The sequence below is a fragment of the Pteropus medius genome, unplaced genomic scaffold (genome assembly GCF_902729225.1).
Source record: "Pteropus medius unplaced genomic scaffold, Ma_sr-lr_union100, whole genome shotgun sequence".
NCBI classification, from domain to species: domain Eukaryota; kingdom Metazoa; phylum Chordata; class Mammalia; order Chiroptera; family Pteropodidae; genus Pteropus; species Pteropus medius.
Genome location: NW_024346667.1, coordinates 20,550,068 through 20,561,384, shown reverse-complemented (window position 1 = coordinate 20,561,384; position 11,317 = coordinate 20,550,068). Strand labels below are relative to the sequence as shown.

Here is an 11,317-nt window from a genome sequence, read left to right as displayed (position 1 = left end):
AATTTGTGTCGCTTCTGTGGTTTTAGGTTGCTCAGTCTTGATATAATTCTTTCTTCCTCTATTCCAATCAATCCATCATAGAAAAAAAAAATGGTCTTTACTTATTCTTTACTCTTTAATCCACCTGTACTAATGAGGCAGTTTTAAAGAATGTCTTTAACACATTGGCCTTGATAATAGAAAAAGAAGAAAAGGTAGAGTTCCTGCATCATTGCAATTCTGAAGAACCCAAAGAGGTACTGAGAGAAGAGGATGAAACTAGAAATTACCATTTGGTCAATTCTCAAGATACCCAGAATCGTCTGATAGCAGTAAAGAATCATATTCTCCTTTGGATAAAATCTGAGTTTCTGAAAAATTATTCTGGTTGGTGGATAATAGTTGCATTGGATGGGAAGACAACAAGATATAGAGAGACCAATTAGGAAGCTGCTACACTAAACCAGATGAGAAATAATAGCGGTCTGGAGAGATAATCAAAGCCTGAACTATGGTAGAAACCACAGGATAGAGAAAAGTGAATTGGTTTGAGACATCTAGGAATTAGAACCAAATGTGAGAATTAACTGGACACATGTGATAAAGAGACAGAAGAGTCAAGGGTAACTTTAATGTGTAAGGCTTTGGGAACTGAGTAAGTAGCAGTGTCATGACTGGGACAAGATATACAGGAAAACAAAGTGGAGGTGGGGTGGGGGTGTGCATCACAATGGCAGGTTCTGTTTTAGACTTTGATCTGCTGGTGAGACACCCGTGTGCACATGTCAAGTCAGCTGATACAGATATGAAGTTCATGTGAAAGGTCTGGTCTGAAAATAAAGATTCAGGCATCGTCAGAATATGGACTATAATTGCAGCCATAGGAATAGATTCATTGACTCAGGTTCATGTACCGAATGGAAAGAAAGAAGCCTTTTTTAGTTGTGTCAGAGGCTTACTATCTTATCTTGAACAGGAACTCATAGAAAACATCACAAAATTTTTCTTGTTTCCCCAATTCTTTTTATTTTAACAGATAAAATCACTGTGTAAAAAGATATTTTGAGTTAACAGAATCAGTTAGATCATATATATTAATTGGGTTATTAATTAAATTCTAATGATTTACTACTACCACAGATAATACAGTAGCACACATATTTCCTGTAGTATAAGAATTCTCTAAAAGAAAAGAATTAAAAAACTTTAACTACAGTTTTCTATTAGCATCTTACACAAAATAATTGCTATATAAAGGACAAAACACTTCTTGGACAGTTACGTCAAGTATAACAGAAAAATGAATTCTTCAATTATATGATATATTATAGATATACAGTATTTTTGGATGCTTCTTAATCAGTCTTCCATCTAATCTAAATTCTATTGGTTTCATTCTTTTTCTGTATTCCAAAAGTGCTGTCCACTTCAAGACCAGTCTTTTATTTCTAACATGAAAGTATCTCAATCAGAGCCATAGTATAAATTTTAAATATATCTTTAAAGTGAAACTCTCCAGTTCAAAAAGTTAATGTTTGTAACTAAATGTAATACTCATGTTGAATTTATTTAAAATTTAAGGAATTTATTCACAAATTCAGGCATACTTACAAAAATACGATTGCCATGAAACTTCCTTAACAGCATCTGAAGAAGTATAATTATTTTAACATCTTAATTATCTTTCATGAACACAATAGGGTTTTCGGCATCTTGGTTGGGTATTATTTAAATAAAAATTATATTCGTAAAATCATTAAATAAAAAATACTGTAGTATCTATGTCCCACTATTTATAGGTATAATTTTATTATGCATATTTTCATAAGTTATCCAAATAATGCAGCTAATAATTTTGAGAAGAGCATAATTTATGTTGAAATTGGTTGAAATAGAACATTTGCAAGGTAGTATGAATCCAATGTTTTTCATACTTCTTACCAGATGAAACTATGCTGTTTTATTAATCATAAGTGAGTCCATTAAAGATGAATTTCCAAAAAAAAAACACTACAGTATTCGTTAGAGCTATGTGCCTGTGCAAAAACTACTTACAATGAAAACAAAATGTTACAAAATTCCACAGAAATTATTTTACAATCTGATGTAATTTTTAGTGAAGATAAACTCAGCGCCAACATAGGAATATGTTCAAAAAGTTATAATAATTAATGTTAATTAATTAAGTGACTGAAATATATTATGTTGTATGCTTATTTTTTATCTAAATAGTATCTATATAAAACAGGAACAATTTGAAATGAGAAGTTAAATGATGGTTTACACTTTTGTAATTCTAAGCATTTCAATCTTTGATTCTGAGTTAAAAAAATACTTTTCATTAAACGTGCATCTGGTTTTAAGAACAATTGGCTAACTGAGTATTAAAGATTTCTCTCATCATTTGCCGAAATACAAATTATATAGCAAATTTCAGTTTATTTCCTTGAAGGCATTCAAATAGTTGATAACATTTACCTGCAGCATTCTCTGATAGATTTAGTTTATAGGAAAAATTATTAAAACAACAAAACGCAATAAAGGAGAGCCTATGGCTCCCTAGAGAAATTGGCATTTGGTCATCTTTTCATCAGATGAGCAGGAAGCAGTGAATTATACATCATCCTCAATCTACTGCCCAATGTGATTTGAAAGTCAACTTATTCACCAACCACCTTTTAGTGATGCTGATAATGCCAGTTATTCATTCAGGTTTCCTTCATTCTGGGAGAGGCACAAGCATTTCTCTCTGCTTTTACTTATTCAACTTACCATCCAAGCAACTGTAAGTTATCTATTTTGTTGCCTTATCTTTGAATATGCATGCTTTTACCTAGGCTCTGCCAACCAGATTTCCACTTATTACATCGCAGATGCTACCATTCAGATGCTCTTTTTCTTCCTTAAAATGGGAAATCAGGATGCACCTGGGAGCCTTCCTCAACTGGATTTGTACCTCTGGTCAGAATTCAACCATAAATTTTCACACCAGAGCTTCCTTAGACATTGGTAGCCTCTGTGAAAGGATCATTGGGTCCATTGTTCTTTTTGACTTCCAGGTTCTTTTTTGCCTTGAATGTCACAGACATTTCAGAGTGAATGGCGTCCAACCTCTGCTCACAGCGAAAAGCTGAGAGGAAAGCCTTTCTGTAGTTGCTGTTCATCCAGCCATAGAGAAGGGGGTTGGCAAAGGTGGAGCACATGGCAATGATGTGGAACACGGTGAAGATGAGTTTGTACTCTTTCAGGTCCAGGACCTGGTTATCAATGTCAACAGCAAGTTGGAAGGCATGGAGAGGCAACCAGCTGACAGCAAACACCACCACCACGCACACCAGCATTTTGGTAGTCTTTTGCCTCCGTTGATGATAGTGATCATTAGCAGCTCCAGGGCTAACATGGTTCTTAAGTTTATTCCAGATACGCATGTAGGAAAAAGATATGATACCCAGAGGCAAGACATACAGGATTAACAAAGAGGAAAGACTGTAGACAGTGCCATACATGCTCTTCTCCTCACCAGGCCACTTCTCTGTACAGGCCACAATTGCAAAGTCAGGAATAATCTCAATGAGTGAATATTCACGGAAGATGGCCAAGGGGCTTGCTAGCAGGGCGCTGATGCCCCAGGCCAAGCCAATAACCAGGAAGCTGATTTGCTTAGAGATCTTGCTCTCCAGGTGGTAGACAATGCAACGATGCCGGTCCAGGGCAATTACTGTCAAGGTGATTGTGGACACTTGTACTGCCAGGCCCTGGGCATAGGGTACTAGGTGGCATAAGACAGGACCCATTTTCCACTCCCCCATTAAGGTGTAGGTAAGAGTGAATGGCAAGCACAATGTGTTCACCAGAAGATCTGCCACAGCCAGATTGGCAATAAAAAAGTTGGTTACCGTGCGCATGCTCTTGAATTTGATCACCACATGGATCACCAAGGAGTTGCCAATCACCCCAAGCAAGATGATGGAGCAATAGGCCAATATGAGGACAATCTGTACCTCGATCAGCTTGGTGCTGTCTATAAGCTCTGGCTCAGGATCCGGGGCCAGCTCACCCCTAGGAGTGGTTTGCCCTGAGCCATACTGCTCCACTTTCGCTTCTTCCACTGTCTGGTTCTCATCAGCCTCTGCATCTATTGGGCCCATTTTCAGCAACAAATGCAAGAATCTACTGAAGAAAGAAAAGAAGAGGAGAGGAGAAGAGAGGAGAGGAGAGGAGAGGAGAGGAGGAAAAAAAGAACAAATACAGAACAAGGAAAACACAAGGGAGAAGCAAGAAAACATCACAAATAAATTGGTTTCATTTGGGTTGGGGCTCTAAATATCTGTCCTCTGATCTCTCAAATTGCACACAGTATAACATTTTAATAAAGCAGGCCCTTTAATAAGTCTATTTTATGTAACTTTATTTAGACATTATAAGTCTAAATATGGATGAATTAAATCAGGTCCTTGAAACATATATTACAATGGTAAAATGTAGTACCTATAGTGTACATGTAATTCCATTGTGAATGCTACCAAATTAATCTATTTTAAGTGAGATGAATATTAGAAACTTTATCAATTAATTTTATAATTGCTATAAATTTATCTAATTAATTTTAAGGTAGATAAAGAAAGATTTCTTCAATATCTTGACTTTTAAATTTATAAATATAGCAACAAATTGCGCACACACAAAAAAGGAGACACATGTTAAAACTCTTTGCCTGGTGCCTAGACTTTGGGAGTAGAAAATATTTAGGATAAACTGAGCAGCCATTTTTCCTAGTGTAAGGGTTATTAGTATTAAAAATAGGTAGCTTGTGTAAAATAGTCTCTTTTTTGATGATCTAAAATAAACTTCCTAACTAATATATTGCTGAATCCTACACTGGAACTATATGAAAAATATGTCCAAATCTGAACTACTTCTCTCTCTAACCCCTAATTTTAATATTTAGTCAAATATTTAAACTTAGTTAAAAGTTTTAACACTTTTCATCCCTAATCATACCCACCTCCATCCCAGACTTTTCCCTCTGTGTGCCCAACTTCAGTCAATGCTCTCCTCATCCATTAAGCCGAGTAAACTTACAAAGCAGGTACCCATTCCAGGCTTTTTCATCTCCTTGAGCTCCACATTAGAGAAAACCCTCAGACTGACCTCTCACATCTCTCTCCCAATGGTCCTCTTATCATTTCCACTACATTAGTTTCATCCTTGATCTCTTATTCTGATCATCTTCTAACTCTTCTCCTGCTTTCTTTCTTTTCTTTTTTTTTTTGGTCCATTCATTGATTCATTCACTTACTAATTACAATTGAGCATCTTCTAAATGCCAGGAATGGTTCCATCCTTGCATTCAGCAAGCATTCAAAAACCTATGTCAGGAACTAGGATTCATGCTGGGAGGAAAACAACAGGACGGGGCCTCTACTCAAAGGCTCTTATATTTTTCTGTACAGCGGCTACTCTGACATGAAAAATGGTCTTTCTGAACTTCAAATGTGATCATATCATTTCCCCAGTGTCCCCAGGTTGCTTAAAATAATATAGTATATTGGTTTATAACATAAAGTTTCCTTTTCAAGTCTACAAAAACATCCAGAGCCCACTCTCACAATGGTAGGACCTTTTGAATATATTCATAATGACAAAAGGCTTCCACCATTAACTCAGAATTTCTGTTAAGTGAACTTTTTTATTAATCATAATAACATTTACCCACATTGGCAAGTAAGACATATTTATGGAGCCCAATGACCATGCCTGGCTAGGCCTGTGTGCCCCCAGCTCTGTTCCTCAGCTTTCTCCTGGAAGGCTGACTCTTGCAGACTATATTTTCAGGCTTCTGACTCTTCAGGATGCTGGCCAAGTTTGGCCAATGGAAGACACTGGCAGGTAATGAGAGAGCAGAAGGAAGGCAGAAGCCATTGTATTCTTCTCACTCCCTTTCTCCTCTGGGCAGAGCCTCAGCAGTGCCTCCAGGGCTCTGGTTCTCACAGGGCTGCCCCATAGTCATTCTGTTTCCACCAGTCCCTGGGCTTCGGTCACACTGCCTCCTCCTTGTGCTCTCTAGCTGGCAGTAGTAATGACTTATTGCGTTTACTAATCTTTGGGTGCCCTCAACATCCCCTGTTTGGCTTCCAAGTTACTTGGCTACTTGTGTAACCAATTCTCTACATTTAATTCTTTCTCTTTTACATTCTTGAATAGCTTCTGTTTTGCATGATCTGCTGCTTTCATTGATTTGCTCTTCCACTAAAGGTTCTACAGGTACAAGTTGATAACATTGACATATGAAGAAAATTCCAACTCCACTGTATGATATTCAAAACTTTTCTTGGACTCATCCCTGCCCACCCCTTTGATTTCATCTCCCCTGGCATTCTAATATATACCTTATGCCTTGTCATACTTCCAATTCCAGCAGCACATCAGCCTTTCTCACGCCTCTCTGCCCTCCCTGTTCTGCACTGGGAAGCTTCTCAGTTCCCAACAACCTGTGCTCACTTCTAACGGTGAAATATCACATGCTACATTGCCATTGTTTTCCTTCAGCCACCCTGCCACAGCAATCTTTTTGAGGACAGAAACTGGATCTTTTCAACCCATTGTTTGACTTTAGCACACAATCTAACACATTAAAGGTGCTCAATAATTTGTCAAAACAAATAAGAAGCTAAAGGAAAATACAATTTTACTGAATAATTAAGGTCAGCAAAATACTAAGTAACTTCGATTCTTTCCTTTACTGAAGATAATTGCCTATATAGAATTCTTTGCTGTGATATCTCATCCTAGTGATTTTCTTGTCTTTATCCACCTCTACAAGAAAGTTGTCCCAAGATCCCTCTTAAATCATTCCCTGATTAGACAGACTAAAACTTGTCAGTCAGTAAACCTATAAGGAAACTTTCTATCAAAGGCTTAGCACACGTGCGCGTGCGCGCGCACGCGCACGCGCACACACACACACACACACACACACACACCCCTTAACAGGGGTCTTATCGCAGAGAGATTTTCATGTACTCACGTATTTGCTTTACTAATATATTCAAGTTCTCTCTGCATAAATTTCAAATAGAATTTTCCAAAAAGCCCAGGTTCTCTTGTGCATTTGCCTCTACTCTTTAGTAATTAGAGAAAACGGAAACTAATGATTCAGATCTTGGAGTGTGTATTTGATAGGCTGTACCATTTCCCTTAGACTAAGAAAGAGATTTTACAGAGCACAATTACTCGGTCAGTCCTGATAAGTCATTAACAGAATTAACAAGACTCCAAGAGGTCTGAGTTGGAGGTTTGCAGTAAACTAAATTGAGATGAAGCTTGAGATAGAGGAATATTGGGAATATATTTGATTTAGTAACTTCTTTTTCTTTTTCTTTTCAATCCCAATTTCTTTATTTCAAAGCTCCTATATCTAAAGTTTCTCTGAAGGGATGGTTATTGATCTACAGGCTATTAGCATATGGGCACTAATACCTGTTCTCAAGCATACTACTGGCCTTCAGCCAGGTCAGAGATTACCCCGAGAAATGTATTATTTTGTTATTGCAATTCTGGAAAAGTGAAAGAGGAAAAGAGAGTACACAGAAGGAGTTGCTAGGTTAAAAACTCAGGATCACAAAAATTAAAAGATAAGTTGACAAGGGAAAAACTCTTTCTTCAAAATAAGGCAAAACGAGGTGATCCCATTGTTCAAGACATTTAAGGAAAACTGTGGCTGTACATTTTCCTTAAATAAATGAATCTTTAGAGATTCTGTTATAGAAATATTTCATTGTAGAATAGAAAAATGGCTTCAGGGTCCCCTCCCCCCAAAAATTCAAAGAACTTCAAATTATTTCAGTGGGAAGCCTGTTTATGCCTTAAGTATATATTTAAATTTGTGGGACTTTTTACAACAGTACTGTTATTGTAACAGGTCAGCCTTAGTAAAACTCAACATTTTATCAATTACAAAAATGTCCAGAAATTTTCCCAGGGAAAAATCCCATAAATAATACCACACACCTTACACTTCTTAGTCCTGGGAGAGAGGGTAACAAAGTTCAAGAATACTACATAGCTGTTTGCATAACAAGCAGAAAGTTGAAAATATTCACCAAAGAGTTTGGGAATGTCTCTCTTCCATGTATTTGAATTTGTGATCTTCCTCTGAAAACAGCATTGTTTATTTCATGTCACCAATTTTAAATATGTCCTTATTGCAAAAAAAAAAAGTCTTAAAGAGTTTACTTTTGCCCCCTTCTCGTCCACCATATGCTCCTACCAGTGGGTGAGCCCTTCTGGTGGAAAACCAGTGAATGCTTAAATAAATGTGTCTATTCTTGAACAGCTTGAGAGAATCCAATATGACCTTCTTTAGACAGGGGCTTGATTTTTAAAGAGGCAGAAACAATAACAGCTTACTTTTCTGGAAAGATAATGACCTCGTTCTAAGAAGAGCCAAGGAAATAGTTAAGAATCTTCAGTAGAAAAAAGAAAATTCTAGCGAAAGTAAAAAATAGGGATGATATCACCACCCCCAAACCCCTAAATGAGGGGGGAAAGTTCCTACATTCACAAGAACCTTCCCTCCCCCATGACCTCTTCATAGGGCCTGACACATTCTTTTGGGGGTATTCTGGTTCCCAGAAGGTGAATCAGTTAGGACTTACACTTACTGCCCTGGCCCTCGCGTTTCCGCTGAGATGCGCAGAGACGTGTGCAGCCGGTCAGAAAGATGATTATCTAGCCGGCACACCCAGAGAAGGCACTGCAAGGTCCTCAAAGGCAAGTCCAATTCCGTCAGCTCGGAAGGTGCAGCCCTCTCGGCGCGGGAGAGCAGCTCTGGCGCGCGCCCGGCAGTCGGGGCCCCCGCGAGGCTCCGCCGCTGACCTCCGCCACCGAGCCTGCTCAGGCCCCCCACAGAGCAACCGGGGTGAGCGGGTGAGGATGGGAGGCTGCAAAGGGGGTGGTGGAAAGGATGGAGGGGAGGTGAACCCTTCCCCTCAAAAAGTAAACGGGTGCGGAGAGCGCGGGGGGCCGGGGGCGGCTATGGTCCCATAGGGAAGTGAGCTAGAAGGGAAGTTTCCGTGGCGAGGGAGCAGGGGACAGCGACCACGGTCTTTCCTCTGCCTCCTGGGCTTGCGAGCGGTGCAACTGGACCTTGTCCAGCGCGGCGCCCCCTCGCGGGTCCCCACCACCACCTGCAACTGCTACTCTTACCCCCACCCCCGGGCGACCCCCTAGTTTGGCACTCTGGGGAAAGGTTTGCACCGCTTCTATCCTTTTTCCCTTCCACGAACCCCTTGCTTTTCTCTCGGCTCCTCTGTTCCGTGAGAGATTTGGAGAAGAAGGACCCTCGGACGCAGGCTCGGGTTCACCAAAATCCTCCCGGGAAAGGAGAAGGTCAGTGCGAAGGTGGGTGGACAGACCCAGCTGCGGGCGAGGGGCTGCGGTCTCCGGCGCGGCAGTCAGGAGGGAGGCGGACTTGAAAGGCAGAAGTTGATTTTTTTTTTTCTCTGTCTCTCTCTTATAGGAGCAAAGGTGGAGAGCTGGACCCGCACAGAACCACGCCAAAGAGCGCACGATTGCGCGGAGGACAAACCCTGGACACCCTGGTCCAGGGCTGGAGCGCAGGGAGCTGGTGCAAGTCTAAGTGGGCGGTCGCTGCGCTCCCACAGGAAGGTAAAGCGAGTTCAAATCCTTGTTGCCCACGATCTGCAGTTCCTTTAACACGTGTCTGCTGACAGTTTGCAAGTTGGGCAGCGCGGATTCAGATTCAAAAGCCGGCAGCGGGTGTGGTGTGCGCTCTGGCTCCAGGCAAAAACTGGAATAGGAAGAGGGAAAGAACGAATCCCGATTAAAACCAAACGTGTACTTCTCCAATTAGCTGACTTCCGGATCCTTCCTCTTTGGTAATTTCCCACGCCACTAGTGCCGCGAAGAGCGCGTGTCTCTGGGATCCTCCTGTCTCCTTGTGGCGAAGCCCTCTGCTAATGTCCGGATCCCGCCAGGCTGTTAGTGGATCAGAGCGAAACAAGATTGTGGAGTCAGTTCACAGAGCTGTGGGGTCTGTTTCCTCAGGATTCCTTCCAGGAACTCTTTATTCCGAGCTATTCCTTCCAGAAGTTTACAGTCAGCCTTTCTCTTGTTCATTTGTAGAGGGGACAGCAGACCATATCAAGTAAGGAAAACAAACGTCTGAAACTGGAAACCAACTTCTTTCTTAACTGTTCCCTGTTGTGGTTTTGTACACATTACTTTCCCTCTATGCATCAGACTCTTCATTTCTGAAATAAGGTTAATCGTACTCGTTCGCTTGGAATTTCTCTGAAATACTTTTAAAAGGGGTTAAACTACAAGAGAAAAAAAATACTCTCTCCAACATATTGGTTAAGGCCTCCCCTCGAGAAGATTGGGTTTTCAATCCCATGAGGGTTTGCCCGCACCCGGATAGTGCTGCATTTGTAAGGCATCTTTACACAACCTATTCTGAAACTGATCTTTGGCTAAGTAGAATTATGGCCCATAGAAGCATAGAAATTCCTTATAAAACAAAGCAGCTTGGGCTTGTCAATTACCAAGAGACAAAAGTAAACAGAACAAGAAGTATCCAAGATGCTCTACACAGTTCCACTTAAAATATTTTTGTGGATATTTTTTACGTTGGGGAAATATCCCCTGCTCACACATGTGTTTTATGCAACAGGTTCTTATATTTGCACCAGTGAAGAATGACCTATGTACCAAGGGGCTGTAACTGTAGAAAGTAAGAGTGACCTGAAACAACCACCACAAAAACAAATAAACAGGAAAACAGATGAGTGCTGTCCTTCAGAGTGATTGCTTTGGAAGATTCAACTGATTTCGCTGACGTTGCAAAATCATTTACCTCTATCATCTCACTCCCTTATCAACATATATGTGTCTTAGAAAATCCACAGTTCCACAGACATCTACTCAGCAACCCTAATAAGATTAAATGGCCTCTTTGACTAATATCTTCCAATAAAGAACAGAACTGGATGAAAAATCAATTGGTTGAAATTCAAGTTGCCTTATTGCGTATCATATTATGGAGGATAGTTTTGACAATTAACTCATGATATTTGTGTGTATTAAGGTCTAATGGATATATTTTAATGTGCATATGCTGTGTGCTATCGTAACACTGAACCACTCTGATGAATGCCAAAAAACTTTATTAAGACACTGATAGAATTTTGTGGAGGTGATAGTGAAATACTGATTAATCCAAATTGAGATAGGACAGGATTCTTGTTGCTTGATTTCTCTTGTGTCAAATCATTTAGGCACTTCTACATCTAATCAGAATATGTGCTGACTGCTCTTC

General features: G+C 40.0%; 2 protein-coding genes across 6 annotated transcripts; one reads left to right on the top strand and one right to left on the bottom strand.

The window, feature by feature from the left end:
• Positions 1–979: 979 nt before the first annotated feature.
• On the bottom strand, positions 980–8,775 carry NPY2R (neuropeptide Y receptor Y2). 5 transcript variants are annotated; one of them, XM_039876194.1, is made up of 3 exons: positions 8,637–8,772; positions 7,990–8,179; positions 980–4,152 (listed from the first exon to the last, which is right to left on the bottom strand). In XM_039876194.1, exon 3 carries the CDS (start codon positions 4,125–4,127, stop codon positions 2,979–2,981), a length of 1,149 nt encoding a protein of 382 aa, XP_039732128.1. In that variant the 5' UTR covers positions 4,128–4,152; positions 7,990–8,179; positions 8,637–8,772; the 3' UTR covers positions 980–2,978. The 5 variants fall into 5 exon arrangements, with proteins under 5 accessions (XP_039732128.1, XP_039732129.1, XP_039732131.1 ...); XM_039876195.1 differs by having other exon boundaries at positions 980–4,149; XM_039876197.1 differs by having other exon boundaries at positions 980–4,149; positions 8,082–8,179.
• LOC120613200 (uncharacterized) lies at positions 5,717–11,000 on the top strand. The gene is made up of 4 exons (XM_039875787.1): positions 5,717–5,868; positions 8,487–8,899; positions 9,500–9,648; positions 10,126–11,000. The coding sequence occupies exons 1-4, from the start codon at positions 5,717–5,719 to the stop codon at positions 10,255–10,257; spliced, it is 846 nt and encodes a 281-aa protein (XP_039731721.1). The 3' UTR covers positions 10,258–11,000.
• The last annotated feature ends 317 nt before the right edge of the window (positions 11,001–11,317 follow it).